The sequence below is a fragment of the Manis javanica genome, chromosome 3 (genome assembly GCF_040802235.1).
Source record: "Manis javanica isolate MJ-LG chromosome 3, MJ_LKY, whole genome shotgun sequence".
Taxonomy (NCBI): Eukaryota; Metazoa; Chordata; class Mammalia; order Pholidota; family Manidae; genus Manis; species Manis javanica.
The window spans coordinates 47,349,693-47,375,028 of NC_133158.1; the positions used below are offsets into that span (position 1 = coordinate 47,349,693).

General features: G+C 47.7%; 1 protein-coding gene across 2 annotated transcripts in view; it reads right to left on the reverse strand.

Moving 5' to 3' along the window:
• Positions 1–25,336, reverse strand: part of SIM2 (SIM bHLH transcription factor 2) — a 54,211-nt gene continuing 28,875 nt past the window's right edge. The window contains exons 6-11 of one of the 2 annotated variants that reach the window (XM_037014645.2): positions 18,376–18,575; positions 13,912–14,018; positions 4,998–5,145; positions 3,464–3,632; positions 2,495–2,903; positions 1–446 (exon numbers count right to left, since the gene is read on the reverse strand). In XM_037014645.2, coding sequence (XP_036870540.1) covers positions 1–446; positions 2,495–2,903; positions 3,464–3,632; positions 4,998–5,145; positions 13,912–14,018; positions 18,376–18,575 — 1,479 coding nt within the window. Of the gene's footprint in view, positions 447–680; positions 2,904–3,463; positions 3,633–4,997; positions 5,146–13,911; positions 14,019–18,375; positions 18,576–25,336 lie in introns of those variants that run through there. The other variant, XM_037014646.2, reaches the window with a different exon arrangement.

Genomic DNA, 25,336 nt, shown 5'->3' on the forward strand with positions numbered 1-25,336 from the left:
TCACCTGCCGTTGGTGATGATGACCGAGGCGCCCAGGTAGTGCGGCAGCGGCGCTCCGGGCGGCGAGGCGGCGGCGGGGCCGGGGGGCCGGGGCCGCAACGCGCCGGCCGCCGCTTCGGGGGCGCCGGGGCCGCAGGCCAGGCTGGGCGCGCCGGGCGCAGCGCCCCCCAGCGGCCCGCGCCGCGCCAGCACGCGGTGGTAGTTGAGCAGCACGAAGGGCAGCTGCGCCGGCGCACCCGGGGACTCGGGGCCCGGCGCCGCGCAGCACTCGGGCGGCGCGCGGGCCAGCGCTAGCCGCGCCCCGTCCCGGGCGGCCTGGCGGGCGGCCTTGGCGGGGCCCGGCGCGGGCTCCTCGCGGTAGTGGCCGCAGCTGGGGAAGCTCGGCGGCGGCAGTGGCGGAGGCGGTGGCGCGGTGTCCTCGCCGAACCTGCGCGCGGCGGCGGGCGCTGCGGGGACAGGCGACACGTTAGACGCCGGCGCCGGGGAAGGAGGAGACGGGTCCAGAGGGACGCCGTCCCTCGGGAGGGCCCGGGCGCCGCCACCAGCCCTCTGCCACCCGCCGCCCGCGCGCTCCTCCCGTGGCCGCCCCGCCCCTCATGCGCCCAGGCCGCGCTGCCCACGCGCAGGATGCAGTTGGAAAGGTATTAGTGGTCGCGCTGCGTGAATGGAAACAGGTGGAATTCATGTTATTAATATACTTAAGTTCATGCTACATAGCCAGCATATCATTTCAGTACGTAATAAGTATTTTTAAATCATTGAAAGATTTTATTCTTTGTCTCTGTCTTGGAAATGCGGTACAGACACAGCCCGCGCTACTGGCTGCAATAGTGGGCAGCTCTGGTCTCGGGGCTTCCACACCCTAGCGGTAGGTGGCCCCAGTCTTTGCTCTTCCCTCCTCTTCACCCCGCCCCTTTAGTACTATCATAATTAAAGTAATAACCGCCCTCACTGATGGGATGCCTGGAATCAATTAGCTTCCTGCGTTTTTTACCTTAAGAAAATCTTTGCCTTCCGTGAATATCAAGACTAGGAAGCAGATCACAAATTGCCCCAGATGTGCACCTTTGGTCCATTTTTATCAAGTGTGTGACAAATGAGGTGGTTATTAACCTTTTTCACTTTCAAACAGCAATTAAAATTCAGCACTATGTGTTATCTCACTGGCGACCTTCTACACACAAAGAAAACTATTTAAAATCAAGCTCAAGTGGATAGTATTTCCAGCTGTTATCATTGCCCTGCTTTGTCTTTCTTTCCTTGCCTGTTCAGGAGGGATCCAATGCACTGATGGGTGCTGGGGATCCAAGTCTGAGAAATGTGCTGCTCTCAGGACCCATAAGGTCAGGAGGTAGGGCCGCACTGCTTGGGTGCTTGAATGGTTTTTTCTAAGTTGGCTACTTTTGAAAAACATGTCCTGGTAATCTCCAAGAAGGTTAGATTTCTCCCATGACCTGGCCCTTCTCTCAGATGTGGGGAGATGTGTCTCCCAGCCTTACAGGGATGGGGCCTGAGCAGGAGCTCCCTAGAGTGGCCTGAGGAGGAGCAGAGCCCTACCTGCCTCCAGGGAGAGAAAGTTGGAGCAGGAGCTCCAGCGAGCTCTCCTCTTTAGGTGGGTGATGCTTTTCTGGGGCATGTAACATTTGCCATGCATTTAGTGGCCACCAAGAGCATTTGTACCATCTTGGTCTATACTGAGCAGTAGCTAGGTATGGGTGAAGCAGGATCTTACAGCTAATGCCCACCTTCTGCCCTCTTCCTGGCGTTGGCCCAATGAGCCGACGGGGTCTGCCTGGGCCTGGGGCAGCTCGTGGCACCTCCACAGGGGACAGCTGCTTGTCTGCCACCAGGAGGACCTGGCTGAGGGGCCAATCCTCTCTTCTGTTGCTGAATGACTATGTGTGGGGCAAACATCTACTGTGTGCCAAGCCCTGGAGTGGGCATTTCATGACTTGTGACCCCATTTTACAGAAGAAGAAACTGAGTCCTGGAAGGTTGATGTTATTTGCCCTGGATTGGTGGGTGGTATTTTTGTCCTTGAGCCCATGAATTTCCACCACTGTTTTCCACACTTTGAAAACTGGCATGGGAAGAAACCGATAGTGTCCTATATTCAATTCTGGGTGGGGTGGAAAATAATCTTCTATCCTAAATGCAACTGGAACATTCTCAGTACACTGAAGCTCATTTTGAAAATCACTCTGCCTCCCTTTTGGGGAGCAAACAAAGCCAGGATTTCTATGAAGAGTGGCTGAACCCCCAGTTTCCTCTGGCCTTTGTGTTGTCACTAGTGCCCACAGACTCGGTCACCTGGCTTTTCTCACTCTCCTGAAGCATTTGCATTGAGAGCAGGTAAGCAGAGCAGTTCCTACTTAGAAGCAGAAAAAGGAAAAATTTGCCCAAAGTGTGAGGATCCTTTTTCCATCTGCCACCCACCACGGCCACCACTGCTGTTCACAGTTCTGCCCCCTCCCCTCGTGCAAACATGACCCACCTTCGTAGTTTGGCACAAGGTTGTGCCGAGCAGCGTTCACCGGTGGCTCAGAAAGGTTTTTAGCTGGAGACGGGCTGCTGGGCACTAGGGGGCTGGCATAATGCCACTGGCACTCGCCGCTGGCTGGCAGTGTGCTCAGGAAAAAGCGTGCCACCTCGCACGGGGATCCTTGGGGCTGTCCGAATTTGGCCGGCAATATGGGCTTTTTGCTGCTGAAGACGTGAGAGTCCAGCGGAAAGTGTCCGTAATGGTAGGAGAAGGGCAGGCCGTAGGGCGGGGCGTACAAAAGGTCGCTGCTCTCTGAATGGAGCTGCTGTTCTGGGGGAGCCGGAGCGCTGGCGGGGGGGCTGGCTCTCCAGTTTCCGAGCTGGCTGCACTCCAGTTTGTCCATTTGGAACGAGCTGTATTGCTGCATGGTAAAGACGGATTAAGGGCTCTGTGATCAACTCCCTTCTGGCCTCACAAGATCCGACCCTCTAGCGCCCAACCCATTTCACCAGTAGGCTTCCCCCACCCCCACGTGCTCAGCAAACAGCACCCCAATGACCCATCCTCTGTGGGGGAAAGAAGTCTCCCCACCCCGCGTTGACAGTACACGGGACGCACACAGACACTTCCTATGTCTGCAAGCTTGCAAACTACCTAAAAAAGAAAGAGGGCAAGTTTCATTTAAAAATAAATGCTGGGGAAATGTAACACACCAGTGTTCGGATTCTAGCAAGCTGATGTGCCTTCCCTATTTAGTCTTCTTTCTCCTAAACGTGACTAGTCCCCCTGGATGTTAGCTTTGCCTGCCTCCAGGCTGTGCCTCTGTTGTGCGCACAGGGCACCCCATAGGGCTTGGCTTCACTCACCAGAACACCGTCTGCTGTGCATTCTGAGGCCCACCACTCCTTAACAGGCCCCATTTCTCAGGCTGCCTGGGACAGATGACAGCCGTACCCCTCCCCTGCAGGTAGGGTGTGTTACCTGTGCGGGGTAAGGGTTTGTTCTCAGCTTAGTCCTCATCTTCGTATTTTTGGGTTTAGCTAATTTCCTAGGTTCTTGTGAGGTAGGCAAGGAGGTCTTCCAGGAGTCCTGGGACTTGGACGTGGACACCTGCTCCAGGGACAACTGGAGTTCCTTGTATTCAATATCCCTGAGAGGCAAGAGTGAGACAGGTCGCATTCAGCGGGCTGCAGCGCAAGAGTGGCCGCCCTGGCACCACCCCCTGCCGAGCTCCAGTACCTCATTTCAGGCAGGTTCATGGGATGGGATTTAAGAAAAGGACAGCTCATTATAAAAGCCACCCCCAGTCTCAGGCTTGGTGGCCCTGGGAAATGCCACCCAGGTTAGTGTTTTGGGGGGAGTTAGTGTTAAGAGGTGGGTGGATGCAGCTCTCCCCAATTTCACAAGACCCCAAACACATTTTCCTTGAGATGCCAGGGGCCACTGGGAAGGGTGTCAGGGCAAAAGGAAAGAGCAGAAGCACTATTATCAATCTGAGCATCTGTGGTCTAGCTCCTTCTCTGTTTGGCACCCAGGAGGCATTAATGGGGGGCCTTTGAGGGTCCAGGAGGCTTGCCCATTTCCACACCAGGCACCCATTTCTGCCCTGAAGAGCCCACTCGGTGCAGATATGTCCATGGGAGGGGAAGTTGCCCAAGTACCAGCCCTACCTGTTTGCTCAGAACAAATCTTTAAGTGGCTGAATGCTTTCTACCCTACAATTTTGCTAAAATCACTCTACGTCAAAAAAAAAAAAAAAAAAAGCCAGGGACCCAGCAGTGACACATTCTGTGAAAGAACGGAGAGCCTAAGTCACTGGGTCAGCACTCACGCAAGGCCCCTGTTCAGGGCGGGGCTGCGGGACCACGAGGGGATCAAGTGCAGGGTCAGAGCTGGGCGAGAGGTCATGTAACATCCACTGGCTACGGTGGGCAGAGTAGTATATGACCCCAGGTAGACTTATGTCATGTTGCTTCTGATGGTCTCAAAAGTACTATGACTGAACTTGACTTTCTGGGGCTTTCAAGGGGTAAAATATTTGCCATATTTTGCAACAGGCTATTTAAGAAGACAGGGAAAAATGGAAGAGAGGTATCCCTTGTCTCAAGTGGCAGGAGCATGCAAGATGACCCAAATGTTTGCGGGCACGGAGGGCATAAGTCTGTATTCCTGGTCCAAGGTGTGCAACCCTTGTCCATCCTATTCAAGATGGGGGCATCTCCCACCCACCCCCTGCCCACCCACACCCTCCACCCAGGCTCTCCAACCCCATCCTAAGCTACACCCAGGGCAGGGCTCCCCTTCTGGTGTTTCACTGCTGCCTGGCACCTGGGCCTCAATGCTGAGTATGGAAATAGCTTGTACCTTTCCAAACGACCAGATTGTTCAAATAAAAACAAAACAGGAGACAAATGCACAGTTCCAGAAAGAGAGAGAGAGATGGTTCTTACAAGAGCGCTCTGATGAGGGGCAGGGAGGGAGAAAGCAAGGAGAGAAACAAATACGGTGGACTTACGTGAGGACATAATTGACACTCACGATGCAGTGGGGCCGGGATGAGCGGCTGTTGTGCACCACGGTGGCGTAGCTCTGCACCCACACCCAGCCGCCCAGCTTGGACAGCAGCCGGTAGTACTTGGTGGTGACCTGGCCCTTCACCAGCACTGCAAGCACAAGGTGACATAAATCCTGAGGGCCGACAGCAGGTCCTGCCTTTGGGCCCTGCCTTTGCCCCAGTTGATGACCTACAGTCCTGGTTCTAGACCTTTCTGGGATCAAGGGCACCTTTGAGAACTTGACAAAGGGGGTGCGCTTTCTCCATAGGAAGGCAAATGCTTGCACGCACGTGCGCGCGCGCGCACACACACACACACACACACACGTGAACAAGATTTTTGCCTACAATTTCAAGGGAACCGAGTAGAATCTCTCCCCATCCCTGTAATGAATTCAGATTGGATAGCTATCGCTTTCATGGAAGAAGCAATCCATCCCCAAACAGCATTTGCACCTGGCAGAATGGTAAAGTTGGTTTTGCTTTTTAGTTTCCAAAATGCCTCAGTTATAATCCCCAAAACCCTTAATGGGCAGTGAGGGTGGAGTGGGGTGGGGGTTGCATTGGGGGTGGGAAGTAATGTGGTTGTTTAAACAAAACAGTAAGTTAAGTGTATTCAACTAAGCATCAGATTGTTGGTATTTGTTCCCCAGAACATGTGTATTCACAGTGAAACCATTTGCTACTCTATTGCGATTTATATTTTCCTCCCGCTCACCCTGGTTTTCCCTGGGTCCATTAATTTTCTGTTGCTCATGTAGGAATGACCTCTGCTTCACCACATAGTTCTTGAAAATTGGGCCTATGGGCCCATCTTCTATGCATGGGTGCAACTCTGCACAGCTGAGCCACTCCCTTTCAAAGCCAGTGCACATAAACCTCCCCTTTTCCCCCTTAGGGCTCATGAGGGCACATATAGGGGAGGGCTGGAGATGGAGGAAAGTGCCCGCTGTTTCATGTGGGCAGTGGAGAGGAGAAAGCCCCAAGTTAACCTTCTCCAGGCAAGGGGAGGCCAGCACAAGTCTAAAAAGGCACCCCTGGGTACCCAGGTCATAGCTGCAGGGCATTCCTGCTTCTCAAGGCTGGTGTAGACCCAGGGCCCTAACTAGCAGCTGCCTGAGGGCTGCGATGTGCTGGCTGGTGCTGAGGGAACCTCCCAAGGCTCGCAGATATGGAAACTCAGCCCTTCTCTCGTGCCCCTTCACTCTCTGCCCCAAACATCCCTGGGCTCTCCATTTCCTTTGAAATGTTGAAAGTGGCTCATCATCATTCATTTAAACACTTGCAGCAAAATATTTTGGTGCAGAAGAAAAATTTCTGCAAATATGACAGTCAAGGAGTTACTAGCCTTAATACAGAAAGAGTTCATACAGACTGATAAAAACATTAAGACTCTAAAGCTAATACAGCAAAGGTCGAGAACAAATAATTCATCAAAGAATAAATATAAATGGCAAACAAATGTTCAACTCATATGTTTAACTCAAAACTAGGTAACATCCATTAAATTAGCAGACATTTAAAAAGAAACAAATATTATATGATTGCATTTATGTGAAATGTCCAGAATAAGCACAGCCACAGGGATAGAAAGCAGATTAACAGCTGCCAGGAGCTGGAGGGTGAGAGGCACTGGGAGAGACTGCTAATGGTCCCAGGCTTCTTCTTGGGATGAAGAAAATATTTTGGAATCAGATAAAGGTGACAGATGCATGACATTTTAAATATACTAAAACCACTGAAAATATGTGACTTTCATCTCAAAAAAACATAGTAAAATGACACTGGGAAATGGCAACTAATCTATGGTGAGAAGCATATGATGGTTTCAAAGGAAACCATTAACAAAATGAAAAAACAACCTATAGAATGGGAGAGAATATTTGCAAATCATATATCTGATAAGTGGTTGATAGCCAAAATATATGATAAACTCATACAACACAGTAGCAAACAAATAAACAAATAGTCCAATTAAGAAATGGGGAAAACAGTTTGAAAAAGACATATGCACCCCTATGTTTATTGCAGCACTATTTACAATAGCCAAGAAATGGAAGCAACCTAAGTGTCCATCAGTAGATGAATGGATAAAGAAGAGGTGGTATATATACACAATGGAATGTTATTCAGCCATAAGAAGAAAACAAATCCTACATTTGCAACAACATGGATGGAGCTAGAGGGTATTATGCTCAGTGAAATAAGCCAGGTGGAGAAAAACAAGTATCAAATGATTTCACTCATCTGCAGAGTATAAGAACAAAGAAAAAAAACTGAAGGAACAAAATAGCAGCAGACTCACAGAACCCAAGAATGGACTAACAGTTACCAAAGGGAAAGGGACTGAGGAGGATGGGTGAGAAGGGAAGGATAAGGGGGAAAAAGGGGCATTACTATTAGCAGATATAATGTACGGGGCAGGGCACAGGGAGGGTTGTAGCACACAGAGAAGACAAGTAGTGACTCTATAGCATCTTACTACGCTGATGGACAGTCACTGTAATGGGGTATGTAGGGGGGACTTGATGATAGGGGGAGACTAGTAAACATAATGTTTTTCATGTAATTGTAGATTAATGACACCCAAAAAAAAAGAGAAATGAGCAAAGGATCTGATTAGACATTTTTCCAAAGAAGATGTACAGATGGCCACCAGGTACATGAAAAGGTGCCCCACATCACTCATCATCAGGGAAATACAAATCAAAATCACAGTGAGATATCATGCACCCCTTGATATTATCAAGAGGACAAGAAATGAGTATTGGCAAAGATGTGGAAAAAGGGAACCCTTGTGCACTGTTGCTGGGAATGTAAATTTGTGGCAGCTACTATGGAAAGCAGTATGGAGGTTCCTCAAAAAATTGAAAATAGGACTGTCATATGATCCCAAAATTCGACTTCTGTGTATTTATCTGAAGGAAATGAAGACACTAATTCAAAAAGATATCTGCACCCCTTGTTCACTGCACCATTATTTACAATAGCCAAGACATAGAAACAACCTGAGTGTCCATCAAAGGATGAACAAATAAAGAAAATGTGGCACAGAGAGACCTAATGAATATCATTCAGCCATAAAAAAGGAAAGCTTGTCTTTTGCAACACCATAGATGGACCTTGAAGGCATTATGCTAAGGGAAATAAGTCAAAGACAAATACCATATGATCTCACTTTTATGTGGAATCTTAAAAAAAAAAAGCCAAACTCATAGAGAACAAATTGGTGTTTGTCAGAGGAAGGGATGGGGGTGTGCAAAAGGTGAAGGGTCTCAAAAGTTACAAACTTCCAGGTATAGCATAAATAAATCATAGGGATGTAACGTACAGCATAGTGACCATAGTTAACAATATTAGTATTGTATACTTGAAAGTTGCTGAGAGAATAGATACTAAAAGTTCTCATTACAAGAAAAAAATGTGTAACTTTGTGGTGATGCATGTTAACTAGACTAATTGTAGTGATCATTTTGCAATATATACAAATATCAAATCATTATACCTGAAACTAATATTATATTGTATGTTAATTATATCTCAATTAAAAAGACAAGATTCAGAACTGCATAGAGTAGAATCCCAATTATGAAAAAGTGCATGCACACACACACACACGCACATCCACCCCTCAGAGAACTGTGTGATCCCAGACAAGTTACTAGCTCCCCGTGCCTCAGTTTCTCCTTTTATAGTGAGGATAGTCATACTCCTTACCTCATATGGTTGTCGTGAGGGTTAGATCATCTATGTGAATATTTAGAATAGTGACAGACACGCATGAAGGACTCAACACGTACCAACTCCCATTATCTGACTGATAAAATCACAGATAACTTTCATTTTCATCTCTCAGGTTTCCTTGATTCTCTAAATTCCAACAATAAGGAGCTAGTTTTCTAATCGAAATGAGAAATTAGTTATTTTTACTTGGGCATGTAAGTCTGTATGGGGGTTTGGAAGCAGAAGTGCAACATACACCAGGCCCACACCTGTAATTGTAGGACAAGCACCCTGAGCAGAGGGAGAGGTAGGTGGCCCAGGACGGGGCGGACAAGCTCCTTTCTCCCCAGGCTGAACATTCACAGCTCAATGGGACTTGCGTGGCAGGAATAAGGTCCTCTGCTGAAGAGTGTGGACAAAGGCAGCAAGAAAGAGAGAGGCTTTACTATGCTTCCCCTTTTGAGGTTTCCTTGTTTTAACAAGATACAACTTGTTTTAACAAGTTTCCAGCTCATTTTTGAGTACATTGTCGCATCCCCCACCTCCCTCACTACAACTGTGGGAGGTGGGCATCACCAAGAACGTGGGGCCAACAAATCCTGAGGGCACATCTGGGGCTCCAGCCCAGGTGTTCTGACTCCCATTTCTCAGAGTGGCTACTGTGGGGGCAGGGGGCAGCAGTCTCCAGAAGGTTCTCTGCAGCTACCTGTGGGGGTGGGGTGGGCCACCTGTTAGGGGAGACTCAGTTAATCGGTTTGCTTAGGGCCCAGAAAAGATGCGCCCTAATGATTGAACTGCAGTCCCACATGTGATGGCCCAAGAGGTCATATTTTTCTCCAACAGAAATGCTTATTAATACCTTCAACTTTGAAATCTAATCCTAGCAGCATTTATAAAGCTCCTAGGGATATGACCATGTATTTTTCCCTTTTCTTATCTTGTACTTTATACTTCCCTTATTTTTTTACAACATTCCTAAAGCCTATCCACAATCATCTTTAACTGGGTACAATGAATATTTTATTCACCCAAGTATTTTATAATAGTATTCAAATGGCAGAAGTTGCAGAGACTGTATTATTTCTGACCGTCTGCTATGACGGGGCTTACATATGCAGATCAAACAACACAGATATTGTTTGCTTTTTCTTCTCTATGACCCATGGCGATAGTCAACCTATCAATCCAAGTTGAAATCTTAGACAGTCCCAATATTCTTTGGTTTGCTCCAGCTGCACCTCCAGTCTGTCATTTTTTATTAGCTTCCTGAAATGATCCCAGGCTAGCAGACTATAAAGTAAGAAGGCCCTGCTTGGCAGTGATGGACAGGCAGATTGGAGATGTCCCCTAAACCATAAGCTCCCGAGGGCAGAGGCCCCATCCCTTGTACCCCAATGAGGTAGTATCTCCAACATCATGTTCAAAGTTGGTTCTGAAATCAGGGTGACCCCATGCTTAGATGAAAGCCAGGGGCCATGGTTTCCTAAGCCTCTGCTGTCCATAACAGAGGCAGCAGAAACTCTGGTTCCATAACTATGCTGTCCAGAGAAGGAGGTGGCCTTCCTGTTCTTGCAGACCTCCTCACGCAGGCACAGCCAGATCTACACGCCAGCCTCTATGAGGAAAGTAAACCTTGGCCTGAAGCACAATTTCTGTTTCAGGTTTGAATTTTAAGAGCTGAAAAGGATTCCAAATGTGTGGACTAAATAGTATCCCCTGAAAAGATATGTTCCTGGAACCTGTGAATATAACAATATTTGGGAAATAGGAATAGGGTCTCTGAGAATATAATTAAGGTAAGGATCTCCAGACAAGATCATCCTGGAATAGGGTGGCCCTAAGTCTAATGACAAGCGCCTCATATGAGACAGAAGAGCAGAAGACAGACGCACAGAGGGAGATGTAGGCAGAGATCGGAGTGATGCAGCCACCAGCCAAGGACTACATTGTCCGCTCCCGGTCTGGAGGCCCACGAGGCCAGCAGCAGGAGCCAGCTTTCCCTGTAACATTCATCTAGACTTCTCACACTGGACTGGAAATGTCTTTCAAGTTTATCTTCTGTTTCAAGACCTTTGTCCCCTGTCCATCGTGGTGCTATAGAGAGGTTGCAGACTGATATCCCACCCACCACACGTGCCCACAGATGGGCTTTGCTGGACAGGCCCAGTGTCATTACTCAGAATGACTTTAGATGCCCAAGGGTTCTTCCGTTAGCCACAGGCCTACCACTCCCTACTGCCTACACTTGCACATTCATACATTCATGTTACATGCCAGGCCCCAGAAGCATTTGAGTTTGTGGCTCTTACACATCATTTAAAGTGTGTTCTATACCAGCTGTTCTGTAATTTGGTGTAACAGCTACTGTTTGAAATGTGTACATCACATACTCAGACTTTGAAGCCCTTCTGTGTGATTGAAATGTTTTGATAGTTGGACATGGCCTATGTTTTCTCTATGATCTGGGCTTGGCCCACTCTGGACAAGGGCCTACCTGGGGAGCTAGGTGGAATTCTCTGCTACCTTGGACAAATATCCATGTGGACATTATGGTTCTTCTAGACCATTGTGTCTGCAAGAAATCTGCCCAGTGTCCTTCAACACAAATTGCCAAGTTTACCAACATTGATCTCTTCCCAACCTGTGCCTCAGGCTGCCCCCGCAGCCTACCCCCAGGACCTGCAAGTCAAGAGAACACAGACCTCTGCCGGCTTTCCCTACATGCAAGAAAGAGGCTCCCACTTTGCCAAGAGAGCAGGGAGGCAGCAGGGGCAGGCCCCAGAGGGCAGGGGTCCCCAGTTCCCTGGGCTGGAAAGGACTCCAAATGTCAGCGGGGTGGTCCACAGAGTGGCTGTATTTGGAGTGACAGCAAACAAGATCAGAAAGGTGGGATCCAGTGTGACGGTGTCTCTTTAGGAAGACGAGATGAGGACACAGACACGCACGGAGGGATGGCCACGTGCGGACATGGGGAGAGGATGGTGTATACACGCCCAGGAAAGGGTCTCAGGGGCAGCAGCCCTGCCTACACCTGGACTTCAACCTCCAGAAAACAAATTTCTGTTGTTTAAGCCCCCATCTGGGGTAGTTTGTTACGGCAGCTGCAGCAGGACGGCGGAGTCCCCAGAAGGAACTGAACAGCAGGAGGATCGAGAACTTAGGTCCCTGGGGTGGGGCTGGAAGGAGCTGGGCTCCCTTCTGGGAGGAGAGGTGGCAGCAGTTGGCCCTGGGCACGGGCCTGGGTATGGAGGACGCACCAGCCAGCCAACAGGGACCCTGGGCAGGGGACAATGGGCCCCTGGAGAGAGGTGATCGTGCACACAAGGAAAAGGCCACGTAGCTTGGAAGGAGGAGCAGCATGTGGAGGGAGGCCCAGGGCCAAGGCAGGGGGCCCAAGAGACTGTGAAGACGGGGCTGTTGCTCCTCACACTCCCCTTGGCTTCTGGCAGCTTCCCAGGGCCCCAGCTCCTCCAGACCCCTGTCCTCGGCAGAGCCCGCTCTGGCCGGACCAGGATACAAATGCTCACCCTCCCCTGGGTGGACCGAATCCCAGCCGACAGCGCCCTCTCGGCTCACTCCCCCTACCCTTTCAGTCACCTCCTCGGCCCAGGCCTGGTTCTGTCCCGGGAAGGGGAGCAAGGCCTCATGGAGCACACCCCCGAGAGGGTTCCAACTGCCCTGCTCCACACCACGAAGACCCTGCCGCCAGACCTCCCCTGTCGTCATCTGCCAGAAGCTCCCAATATACTCCTGCATCTGTAGAAGGGGGTTTGGACCCCCCAGTGCTTTCTGAGCAGCCCTCCTGCCCTCTCCACCCCAACAGTGGCAGGGGAGGTGTGGGGGTGCCAACCCTCACGTTTGCTCCCTGTTCCCACTGTCATCCCTTCTAGACTGTTTTTTGGGGCACGTTGCTGCCCATATCCTTCAAGCAGATGCCTACTCTGTCTGCCAGTGGCTTCATGATGTCAGAGCACACATCCCCTCTTATTGCCTGCACATCCAAGTCTCCCAAATAACAAACTGACACCCTCCACCATGTTTGTACAAGGAACGCCTCTAGTTGCCACATCAGTGAGGCTGACCTACAGGCCCCATCCAAACATGGCAGCTGCTTCCCTACCAGGCTTGGTCTCGACAGTGACAGGTATGTGAGATTCAGATTTGGTCATTTAAAAACAAGAAATAAAAAGGCTGTTCACAACCCTGAGTCTCTCTGTGCACAGAGACCTTTCCATGCTGCTGTGAATTAAAAGGGAGCAGGAGATGCTGGGTCTGCCAGCCAGTGTCCTGGTTGGCATGGGCCTCTGCCCATAGCGGCTTGGGAGGAGAGGACAGTGACATCCTAGTAACTGCCATGCTCACGGTCCCCATTGACCCCAGATGGCCAGGCAGACAATGTGGCTGCAGATGGAGCAGCCCCTGGACCTGCCGTCCACCTCCCATTCAACACCAGCAACCTGTCTTCTAACGCTTCTTAGTCAATACAAAGAGAGTGCGAGCAGAGGACCTTCAGTCAGGTCCTGTTATGTAAGAGCTCCTCCAGCCATCTGCACCCCATTAACAAGCACCCCTGGATTGGCCTTTAGTGTGGCGGGGCTGGGCATTGGCATGATGAGGTATTCCACCCCATCCCAATTATTTGCTGCCTCAATTTGGATTCTAGATGAAAAGTGTTTTTTTTTAATATTTCAGTGACTTGAGCGCCTCCCTCCATCCAGATATTCCCCAAACTATCTCTGCTGGCAAATCAAATACTGTTTGTTCATTTTTTCCATGCTGACTTCTCCCATCTTGGGAACCTATGGTCTCCCTTGAGCTTCCCCAGCAGGTGGTAGACAGTGGTCACAGGCTGGTTGCTGCTTGGGTTCAGCTCCCAGCTGTGCCGCCTCTTTGCTGTGTAACTGTGGGCAAATGGCTTAACCTCTCTGAACCTCAGCAACCTCAATAGTAAAGAGAGGATCATGAACATGAGAACCTCCCTCACTGGATTGGTAATATATTTAATAATTCAACCAGTGCCTGACAGTGGTAAGGGCTCTGTAAGTATCACTTCTGCTGTTGCTCTTATTCACAGCATTCACTTCCTGCCTCTGTCCCCTGCACCTCCTCTGGGGCCACCCCCAGCCGCAGCCCCGGGCGGGGCGATACTCACGGAGGTGGTGCGCGTAGCGGAGGTGGAACACATCGCAGCCGTGCACGTGATGGTAGAGGGTCTTCTCGATCAAGTCTTGCGGCTCGTACCCGGTCAGCTCCGTCACCCTGGGGGAGGACGGTGGCTCCATGAGTTACGCGGCTCTGCAGATAGCCTTCCATTTCAACTAATATGGGCTTTGCCAACCAATCAAGTGCTAAGAAGTTGGCAGAGGGGTGGAATGTTGATTTTGGAAACTGAGAAACAATCTTTTTTATAAGAATAGTCTTTGAACTCCATTCAGCCCAATGATGGATGTAGCACCATTCATGAGCAGGAATGTTCTTCTGAAACTATTGGCTAGAAGACCATTTGGGATGGCTTGAAATTTCATCCTTTTTTAAGGTGAAGCTTTACCTAAGGTCACCCAAAAGTGATCTTGTGATACTGATATTGGGAGAAAGCAGCCAAGGTGAGAAAGAACCCACTCTCTGGGGGCTTTGGGGGAACAGTCCTGTGTGAATCTTTTTTTATTACTATTGTGATAAAATATACATGACATACACTTTATCATTTCACCAATTTTTAAATGCACAATTAGGTGGCAAGTAACTACATTCACGGTGCTGTGTAACCATCACAACTTCCATCTCCAGGACTTTCCCATCATCCCAAACTGAGCCTCTGTCTCCATTAAACACTAACACCCCATTCTCCCCTCCCCCAGACCCCAGTAACCTCTATGCCACTTTCTGTCTCCCAGAATTTCTCTGTTCCAGATATTCCATCTGGTTGAATCATCCAGCGTTTGTCCTGCAGTTTCTGGCTTCTTTCACTCAGCACGCCTTCAAGGTTCCCCCATGTTGCAGCATGTAACAGGATGTCATTCCGTTTATGGATGAAAAATATCCTACTTTATGTAGACACCACATTTTGTGTATCTGTTCATCTGACGATGGACCCACAGGTTGTCTCCACATCCTGGCTGTTGTGTGTGTGAACCTTTGAATCTCCGCCCTGCCCTGGGCCCTGCTACCTGGTGCAGCTGGTCCATAGTGGCTGTGATCGGGGAGATTCCTACTGATGGGATCTGGGGGGTAACTGGAGACATTTGAGCCTCTTATACTGCAGGATGGTTTGGGAGCCCCCAGACCATAGTCTAGTAACACCCCAAAGTAGAGAAATGGAAGCACACTCCAGTGCTTCTGTGCAGCTACCCTGTCTCCTCATCAAGCTCCAGGCATACGCATTTCCCATGTGAGCTCTTTGAACACTGTGGCTCTCTGCATCCAAGACTACATCAGCACTGGCAGCTGCATTCTCTGCCCACAGGTGAAAACTACATGTGGCGATGGTATCACTTCCCAGGCCCTGGGAGCTGAGCCGGGAACTGGGCCCTCGGACGAGGTGGCCCAAATGTCCTGGTGACAGATATTCAAGAACAGATGAAAGAGGCGGACAAGGAGGGATCCCCTGAGGAGGTGAGACTGAGGTAAAAAGTCAGGCCTGGGGGCTGAGGATAGCAGGGTGGGGGTCCTGCCGGCTGGGATCTGAAACCTGAGCTGTAAATTAAGTGGGGAAACTTGACCTCACTTTGGTTCCTTAACCCGCTACTCTTCCTGTTGAGTTCTGCTCAGGCCGTGGGTCATAAATCTCTGAGAGCCTCATATTTCCCTGGAATTGCTCACTATTTGGTGTACACATTTCCATGGTGTTCCTCTAGCGCAGGAAGAGGATGGGGCTTGAGGTGGGTGGAAAGGGGACTGGCATAGGTCAGAGCCTTTCAGGGCCTTGGGGGACTTGTCCAAGGGCCACCTAGAACTTTCAGACCCCATCAGAGTCTGTGTGGAAGGAAAAAAGAGACTTCTGGCTTCCCCCCAAAAGAAAACTAGACATCTCTATGGTGTGGGGATGAAAGAAGCTTCCCAGGCCCTTTGGACATAGAGTTACAAATGTGTAAATGAATCAGAAACATATGTATTAAGTTTCTCATCAAAGTACACACAGGCTTCAAAAATTAAAGGGAAAGGGAAGGATTTGGCTGCACGCCCTCCCAGTTTTTTCCAAACCTCTAGTGTCTGAGGCCCTGTCAGGGGGATTTGCTAAACCCTAACATTGCTGGGCTCACCCATCCTTAGCAGAAGCACCAGCTACAGTTTCAAAGTGAAATACCACAAAACCCCGATGAACCAAATTCCAGGTCATGCTAAGTTCAGTTGTGTCTGGGATTGCGCTGGGTGGGGGTCCAACTGGCCATCCTTCTCAGGCCTTCCACCTTGGCCGCTGTCACTCTGGGGCTGCTGGGCTTCAGGCCAACCCCTCGCTGTGGCTTCTGGGGCTTGGATGTGACATCTCCCACCCCATCAGCCATTCTGCTGCCTGCCCAGCATGGGGCCAGCCCTCTGTCCCCCAGCCCAGTGGCCTGTCAAAGAACACCGAGCAGCAACAGACTGAAGGCCAGAGTGGGTGTGAAGAACCGTCCAGTACATTTCTGACCCCTGTGAGCCCCTTTTGGATGACTGGGGTTCAGAAAAAGCCTCAAAGCTTTGCCAGAAGCTTCCTGGTCTTTAGCAGGAAGAACCACAGGGGAGGTGGCCCTCGAGATGGACTCCTTTCTTTTCTGCTCACCTCCCTTTCCTACAGCCCTTCCACCCTGGTGTAGAGGAACACTGGCATCTGAGAAAGCCCACGTCTGAAGCTCCCTTCAGGAGAGCAATCTGGCCTCTGAGCTGACCTCACACACCCTTTTCTGTAAGTCCTCCATGTGTCCCTTGCATTTCAAAGCTGAGTGGGTTGAACTACTTGAGAAAACCTGAAATCTCTCCTCTGGTGAGACCCCCGTTTCCTGTCTGAGAATTCACCAAGCCCCCGAGAATTCCTAGGATGGTCAAAGAAAAACTAGAAGACAACACAAGGGAGAAACCAGCTGTAGCCTCCCAAATGTCTAAAATAATGAACTTTGTCAGCCTCGTTTTCTTTCAGCCCATTTGCATAAGGGGCTCTTGAATCTATAAAGAGCCCCTCCTGCATTTCTAGCACACCCCACACTTTGGGGCAGCAGCCGCACCCCCAGGGGCTCCTTTCCCTTACACACCACCTCCTTCACTGCAGGAGCCCAGTGCTGTCAGCACTTGACATCTTCCCCCAAAGGGTCATGTTCACTCTTTGCTTGGAGTTCCTGGGACCATCCGGCAACTCTGCAGCGCCCACCCTTGTCACTACTCTGCCTCTGAGTGGTTGTGAAGTGCATTAACCATGCTCCAGTCTAATTTGTGTCTTCACCTCCCGCCCCTAACCAGGTAGGTTTGTTTTTCTTCCATAAATGGTTAAAATGGTCAATTCATGTTATGTATATTTTACTGCAATAAAAAAAAGTGGGAAAAAAGAATCAACAAATCCTAGCTTCAGGACATACTGAAAAAAAGAAAAAAAATGTATATCTATATAAAGTATCTCCTTCCTCCTGGAAAGCTTAGCTACACACCCCAAAGTCAGGAGTGGGGGCTCGGAACTTACTCTCACCCTCGGCCAAGGACTCTAAGGGACCCAGAGGCGAAGCGACTCACCTTGCAGCTGCACCAGGCTTTCTACTTCTACAAATGCTTCGCGTCTATTATCCAATTTCATCCTTCCTGGCAACCTTGTAGGTAGTGGGGTGGGTGAGGTGAAGCTGTCAGTTTCCAGAGAAGAAAACGGAAGCCCAAGGGAGGCCTCCACACTCGTGAGGCCCCCAGTCTGCCGCGGTGATGGGCGAGGGCCTCAGCGCAGAGCGCCCCTCCCAGCAGGCTTTCCCAGGCCCGCGGAATGACAAACCAGAGCTTCCGCTGCCTCAGTCTCCCTTCTCTTGCTGATCAGAGGTTCTCGGATCAGTGGGCATTCCCAATCAGGAGGGGAGAGGATGGCTGGGAGAGGAAGTCCTGGGGGTGCCACAGCTCCTGCCCCCCCCGTCGGTGGGAGGTGTGGGGAGGTGTGCTCCCAGCCCAGATGCAGACAAGGCCACGGCCTTGCCCCAGGGCAAGCTTCCACTCTGCCCAGCCTCAGTCCAGCAGTGTCCTGCGCCCACCTGGGCTGGAAACCCACTGCATGGTGACGAACCTCCTGTTTAATTTAAAGTCCAACCAATTTGATGGAGATACAAGGCGGAATCCTGACATCCCGGGCCTCCGGGAAAGGCTAACTTGTGCCCACAACACACGCATTTGCAATTTAAGCTCCAGTGAGGTGATAAATACAAGTAAATAAAATGACACAAGTACCTATGAGCTGGAGAAGCAGGCTACTCCCTAGGTACTGAGGCTGGTATTAATTCTTTCAGTTCATGACTTGGTTTCAACTAAATCACTTTCTAATTCACATTCTCAGTTCAGCTTATTCTCTGTTACATTTTGGCCTAATGGTGCAGCTTGGCGGCGGGGGGCGGGGCGCAGTTCCCACCATCTGTATCTTCCAGAACTCCGCAGCAGCAGCAGCGTGGGCCAAACTCACCTGGAATCCAGGAATATCAGCTTCAGGTCCAGGCTCGCCCTGAACATGAACATGTTACTGTGCAGCTTGATCTCTGTGATGGCACTGGGCGGCAGCGACTGGCCCACAGCCACCAGCCCCACGATCTGGTAGCATGAGTCGTACAGGGACATGTCCAGCATATATTGCCTGATCTTCAAGTAGCCGCTGCAGTGGATGACCTGGGAAAGCAGAGGTCAGGGTCAGCCACTGGCAGCCCAGGGATTAGACTGGTGCCGGCTCCCGGCTCTGCTCCCTTTCTCAAACATGCTGGAATATCCCCCAGCCCAGCCTCTACTGAGCTGTGCAGCCGACATGCTGATGGACACCTGATTCTTTGCTCAGAAGAAACGAAGCTATTGTTCTCTCTGAAGAAACAATATCATAATAAAATACAAGGGTTGTCTCATCCAAGTGACTATGCTCAAGTAACCCCACAAGTTAAGGCTCTCTAATGCATAATCCTTATACATAAGTGACTCACACTGTCAAGGTGTGATTGGATGGTCTGACAAAAGCATTTTGGGGAGCTAACCACTCGTTCCATAACTCACTTCAGGAACTGTAATACTTATCATGTCTTGAGTAACTTAAGAACCCTTTCAGTAAAATTAAAAAGTCTTCATTCGTAATGTACTTTAATTTTACCTTATTTACTTTACCTATAATTCAAGATTTTATCTCCTTTTAATAAGCAAGAAGCCAGAGTGGCTATATAGAAACAATTCTAATTGTTATAATCAAAAAAACATACAAGAAAGAATGTGTAATGTTCCAAATGTCAAACAGAAACACTCGTATAGCCTTAAGCCTCAATATCAGAAGCATTTCTATACGTTACAGCCAGTGAAACCTTGAAAGGACCATGACCATCATAACAGCAGTGATGAACAGCTGAAATCTTAAATGCTCTTGTCAGAAACCTTTCTCCGGGATCCTTGAATGCATTCACAATCTTTAAGGCAAGAAAAATCTTAAAATCCTAGGAAAGTCTATTCTTTGAGGAAACTGAGGACAAGATAGGTGATGTGTTTGCTTAAGATTAAACAGACAGGACGTGTGGAAAGATGGTGAAACACACAGAGAGGGCTTGAACCCACCTCCTCTCACCTTCACATCAAATCTACACCTGCACACAGAGTAATTCATCTTGAGAAAGAACTGAGGACTGGGCAAACACCTGCACAACAAGGGATGCACAAACATGGCAGGAGAGATGGAAACAAGGTAACGGAGGGAGTTGCACCCCACTGCGATGACCCACAGAGGGCGGGATGCTGCTGAGGGACCTGGGTGCCAGTCCCCTTCCCTGGGACACAGAAGAACAGCCTCGCTTTGAAGTGCATCTAGACTATAAGTGAAAAAACCCAATTCATAGAATTAAGCACTGCTGTTTGGTGGCGGAATGGCTGGAACTCTCTCCGGATCAGAGGTCTGGCCAGCACTGTTGTTTGTACTCCTTCCCACATTGATGTGACTCGGGGGGTGCAGCTGGGGCACACACACCAAGTTCAGATTTGGTTAGGCAGCCCACACTCAGACATATCAGCCAGGGAGTGTACTAGGGCTGTTTCTGCCCTGTGGGTGCAGAGCCAAACTCTGCAGGCCCCTGGAAAGTGCACCTGGGCCTGGGGCTGCCCCAGGGCTGTGAGCCAGGAGTGTGGGGGTGGGCTTTCCTGGAGGCTGTGCCTGGACCCTCTGGCATCCACTCAGGACCCCTCCAACTGGCACCTCCCCTTACTTGCTCCTCCAATCACACCCCAAGAGCCCTGACACCAGAGTGCCCCTAACACACAAGCACACACTCACTAGGCCTCCAGCCAGCTAGCCAAACTGCACCAGGTACACACAGTCTACCCAGGGGGCCTTCCCTACACAGGCCAGTCCTTTGAGACTGGGAGAGATAGCCCTTTCTGCTAATTCACAGAATCAAGCACAGGAAGTCAAACAAACTTCAGAAAAAGAACTACATGAAAGTTAAGTAATCTACTAGATAAAAAGTACAAATTAATGATTATCAAGATTCTCACCAGACTTAAGAGGATAGTGGAAGAACTCAGTTAGAACCTCTACAGAAAGATAGAAAATATGAAACAAACCCAACTGGAGATAAAAATATAATAAATGAAATGAAAAATACACTGGAGGAATTAACAACATACTAGAGGATGTAGAGGAAGAGATGGGTGATTTGGAAGACAGAGTAATGGTTAGCACTCAGGTTGACAGCAGAAAGGAAAAAGAATAAAAAGGAATGAGGCTAAGTTAAGGGAGTTCTGAGATAGTATCAAGTGTCCAAACATTTGCATTACAGGAGTCCCAGAAGGAGAAGAGAGAAAGAAAGAAATAGAAAATTTATCTGAAGAAATAATAGCTGAAAACTTCCCTAACCTAGGGAAGGAGACAGAAGCCCAGGTCTAGAAAGCAGAGAGAGCCACAAGTAAGATAAACTCAAGGAGGTCCACGCCAAGACATACCATAATTAAAATGTCAGAGATCAAAGGCAGAGAGAATCTTAAAAGCAGTGAGAGAAAAGCAATGAGTTACCTACAAGGGAAGCCCCATAAGGCCATCAGCTGATCTTTCAGCAGAAACTCTATAGGCCAGAAGGAATCGCATGATATATTCAAAGTACTGAAGGAGAAAAACCTCCAACCAAGATGCTCTACTCTGCAAGGCTATCATTCAGAGTAGAAGGGGAGATAAGTAGCTTCACAAATAAACAAGTTATGGAAATTCCACTACTAAACCAGTCTTATAAGAAATGCTAAAGGGTATTCTTTAAGGGGAAAAGAAATAACCCTAACTCAAAGCAAGAAAAAGTATGAAAGCAGTAGTGGGATTAAAGATGGCAGCATGAGAGGTGAGACAGAGGCCTCCTCCTAAAACCGCATGTAATACAAAAATATAATTAATACAACTAATCCTGAAAGAGCAATGGGAAGGAAGGGGAGGAAAAGAACAGACCTCATGGAACAGGGTAATGTATGAAACCCGGTGGGACCCAAGCCCTTCCCCCACCCCAGCTCACTGGTGGGAGGAAGAGAAATGGAGCAGGGAAAGAGTGGAGGCCTGGGACTGCTGAACACCCAGCTCTGGAGATCTGCTCTGGGAGCACAAACCTACATTGCATGGAGCTCTGGTGATTGGGGGAGGGTTGGGAAACTAAGACAGGCAGAATACCTAGAGAGACGGAGATAGTAGCACTTGTGGAAAACAGGGATCCATATTCGGCTGCTCTGGGAAAAAAGAAAGGTGGGCAGTCTGAGAGACTTCCTGAAAGCAAGAGGGCTGCTAAGGGGCAAGGATTGCACAGAGCTTACTGCTCAGGGAAAAGGACAGGTAGAATTGCCCAGGTGCACTCTGCACAGTAGGTTGGGAAATTTCAAGATCTTCAGGCGCTCCAGCCCCCTGGCTGGCTATGCAGCTCCAACGCCCCCCCACCTTGATACACAGCCTGCTGTGCCTTCATCTGGACCAGCCAGCACCTGGCTCACAAACTGGCAAACCCTGCCCTGGCATCAGGTCAGCCAGAGGGAAGCCTCACCTACAGCAGCTACAAATGCAAAGCATAGACTTATACCTGTGTGCTTGATCCACTGGTTCTGGCAGTGGAGAGAGGCATGGCAGCCGGGAAGCAGGAAACAGCTCTTTCCTCACCCCAGGCACCAATACTGCCCCCCTGCAACCCCTGACATTGCTCCAGCGGCTTAGCATCTCCAGACAGTAGAGCTTCTGGGCACCAGAGGGCACAACATACAAATATGAAATATCAAAGGAACCTGGTTCAAAGCAAAATCATAAATACACCAGACAAAGAGTAAAATGAAATCAACCTCATGAATCTTCCTGAAAAAGATTTCAAAATAAAAATCATAAACATGCTCATGGAGGTACAGAAAAATATTCAAGGACTCAGGAATGAATTCCAGTAGGAGATCCAATCATTATGGAACACAGTATCAGAAATTAAACATACAATGGAAGGTTTTAAAAGCAGATTAGATACAGTGGAGGAGACGATAAATGAAATAGAAATTAGAGAAGAGGAATACAAAGAAGCTGAGGCACAGAGAGAAAAAAGGATCTCTAAGAATTAAAGAATATTCAGAGAACTGTGTGACCAATCCAAATGGAACAATATTCGTATTATAGGGGTACCAGAAGAAGAAGAGAGAGAAAAAGGGATAGAAAGTGTCTTTGAGGAGGTAATTGCTGAAAACTTCCCCAATCTGGGGAAGAAGATAGTTTCTCAGGTCATGGAGGTGCACAGATCTCCCAACACAAGGGACCCAAGGAACACAACACCAAGACATATAATAATTAAAATGGCAAAGATCAAGGATAAAGACAGACTATTAAAAGCAGCCAGAGAGAGAAATAAGATCACATACAAAGGGAAGCCCATCAGGCTATCATCAGACTTCTCAAGAGAAACCTTACAGGCCAGAAAGGAGTGGCATGATACATTTAATGCAATGAAGCAGAAGGGCCTCAAACCAAGAATACTTTATCCAGCAAGATTATCTTTTACATTTGAAGGAGGGATTAAATAATTTTCAGATAAGCAAAAGCTGAGAGAATTTACCTCCCACAAACTGTCTCTACACTGTATTTTGGAGGGACTGTTTTAGATGGAAGTTTTCCTTAGGTTAAATAGTGTCACCAGAGGTAATAAAACCACAATAAAGAAAGGAGAAGAGTTAATTACTAAGCAAAGGCAAAATTAAATTAACTATCCCCAAAGTCAATCAAGGGATAGACAAAGAGTACAGAATATGCTACCTAATATATAAAGAATAGAGGAGGAAGAAAAAGGAGAAGAAAAAAAAGATTCTTTTGATTGTGTTTGTAATAGCATACTAAATGACTGAAGTTAGACTCTTAGATAGTAAGGAAGTTAACCTTGAATGTTTGGTAACCATGAATCTAAAGGCTGCCATAGCGATAATCACATACTTATCGATAATCATCCTAAAAGTAAATGGTCTGAATGCACCAATCAAAAGACATAGAGTCACTGAATGGATAAAGACCCATCTATATGCTGCCTACAAGAGACACACTTTAAACCCAAAGACATACACAGACAAAAAGTGAAGGGATGGAAAAAGATATTTCATGCAATAGGGAGAAAAAAACAGGAGCTGCAGTACTTGTATCAGACAAAATACACTTCAAAACAAAGAAAGTCACAATAGACAAAGAAGGACATTACATAATGACAAAGGGGTCAATCCAACAAGAAGATATTATCATTATAAGTCTTTATGCACCCAACACAAGAGCATCTACATATGTGAAACAAATACTAACAGAATTAAAAGGGGAAATAGAATGCAATGCACTCATTCTAGGAGACTTCAACACTCTACTCACTCTGAAGGACACATAAACCAGACAGAAGATAAATAAGGAGACAGAGGCACTCAACAACACATTAGAACAGATGGACCTAACAGACATCTACAGAACTCTACTCCCAAAAGCAGAATACACATTCTTCTCAAGTGGAACATTTTCAAGAATTGATCATAAACTGGCCACAAAAAGAGCCTCAGTAAATTAAAAAAGAGTGAAATTGTACCAAACAGTTTCTCAGACCACAAAGGTATGAAACTAGAAATAAACTACGCAAAGAAAACAAAAAATTCCACAAATACATGGAGGCTTCACAACATGCTCCTAAATAACCAATGGATCAATGACCAAATAAAAACAGAGATCAAGCAATATATGGTGACAAATGACAACAATAACTCAACAGTGTAAAATCTGTGGGATGCAGCGAAGGCCATGCTAAGACAGAAGAATATTGCAATACAGGCCTACCTCAGGAAAGAAGAACAATCCCATATAAACAGTCTAAACTCACAATTAACAAAACTAGAAAAAGAAGAACAAATGAGGCCCAAAGTCAGTAGGAGGGACATAATAAAGATTAGAGCAAAAATAAATAAATTGAGAAGAATAAAGCAATATAGAGAATCAATGAAAGCAAGAGCTGGTTCTTTAAGAAAATAAACAAAATAGATAAACCCCTAGCCAGACTTATCAAGAAAAAAGAGTCTACACACATAACAGATTCAGAAATGAGAAAGGAAAAATCACTATGGACACCACAGAAATACAAAGAACTATTAGAGAATACTATGAAAAATTATATGCTAACAAACCAGATAACCTAGAAGAAATGGACAACTTCCTAGAAAAATACAACTTTTCAAGGCTGACCCAGAAAGAAACAGAAAATCTAAACAGACCAATTACCAGCAATGAAATTTAATCAGTAATCAAAAACCTACCTAAGAACAAAACACCTTTACCACATGGCTGACTTTTAGCAAACATTTAGTGAAGACCTAATACCCATTCTCCTTAAAGTTTTCCAAAACATAGAAGAGGAGGGAATACTCCCAAACTCATTCTGTGAGGCTAGCATCACTCTAATACCAAAACCAGGCAAAGACACCACAAAAAAAGAAAATTACAGACCAATATCCCTGATGAACATAGATGCAAAAATACCCAACAAAATATTAGCAAACTGAATTAAAAAATATATCAAAAAGATCATACACCATGATCAAGTAGGATTTCTTTCAGGGTTGAAAGGATGGTACAATATTAGAAAATCCATCAACATCATCCACCACACCAACAAAAAGAAGGACAAAAACCACATGATTATCTCCATAGATGATGAAAAAGCATTTGACAAAATTCAACATCCATTCATGATAAAAACTCTCAACAAAATGGGTATAGAGGGCAAGTATATATACCCCAACATAATACCCCAACATAATAAAGGCCATATATGACAACCCACAACCAACATTATACTTAACAGCAAGAAGCTGAAAAACTTTTCTTTAAGATCAAGAACAAGACAAGGATGCCCACTCTCCCCACTTCTATTCAACATAGTACTGGAGGTCCT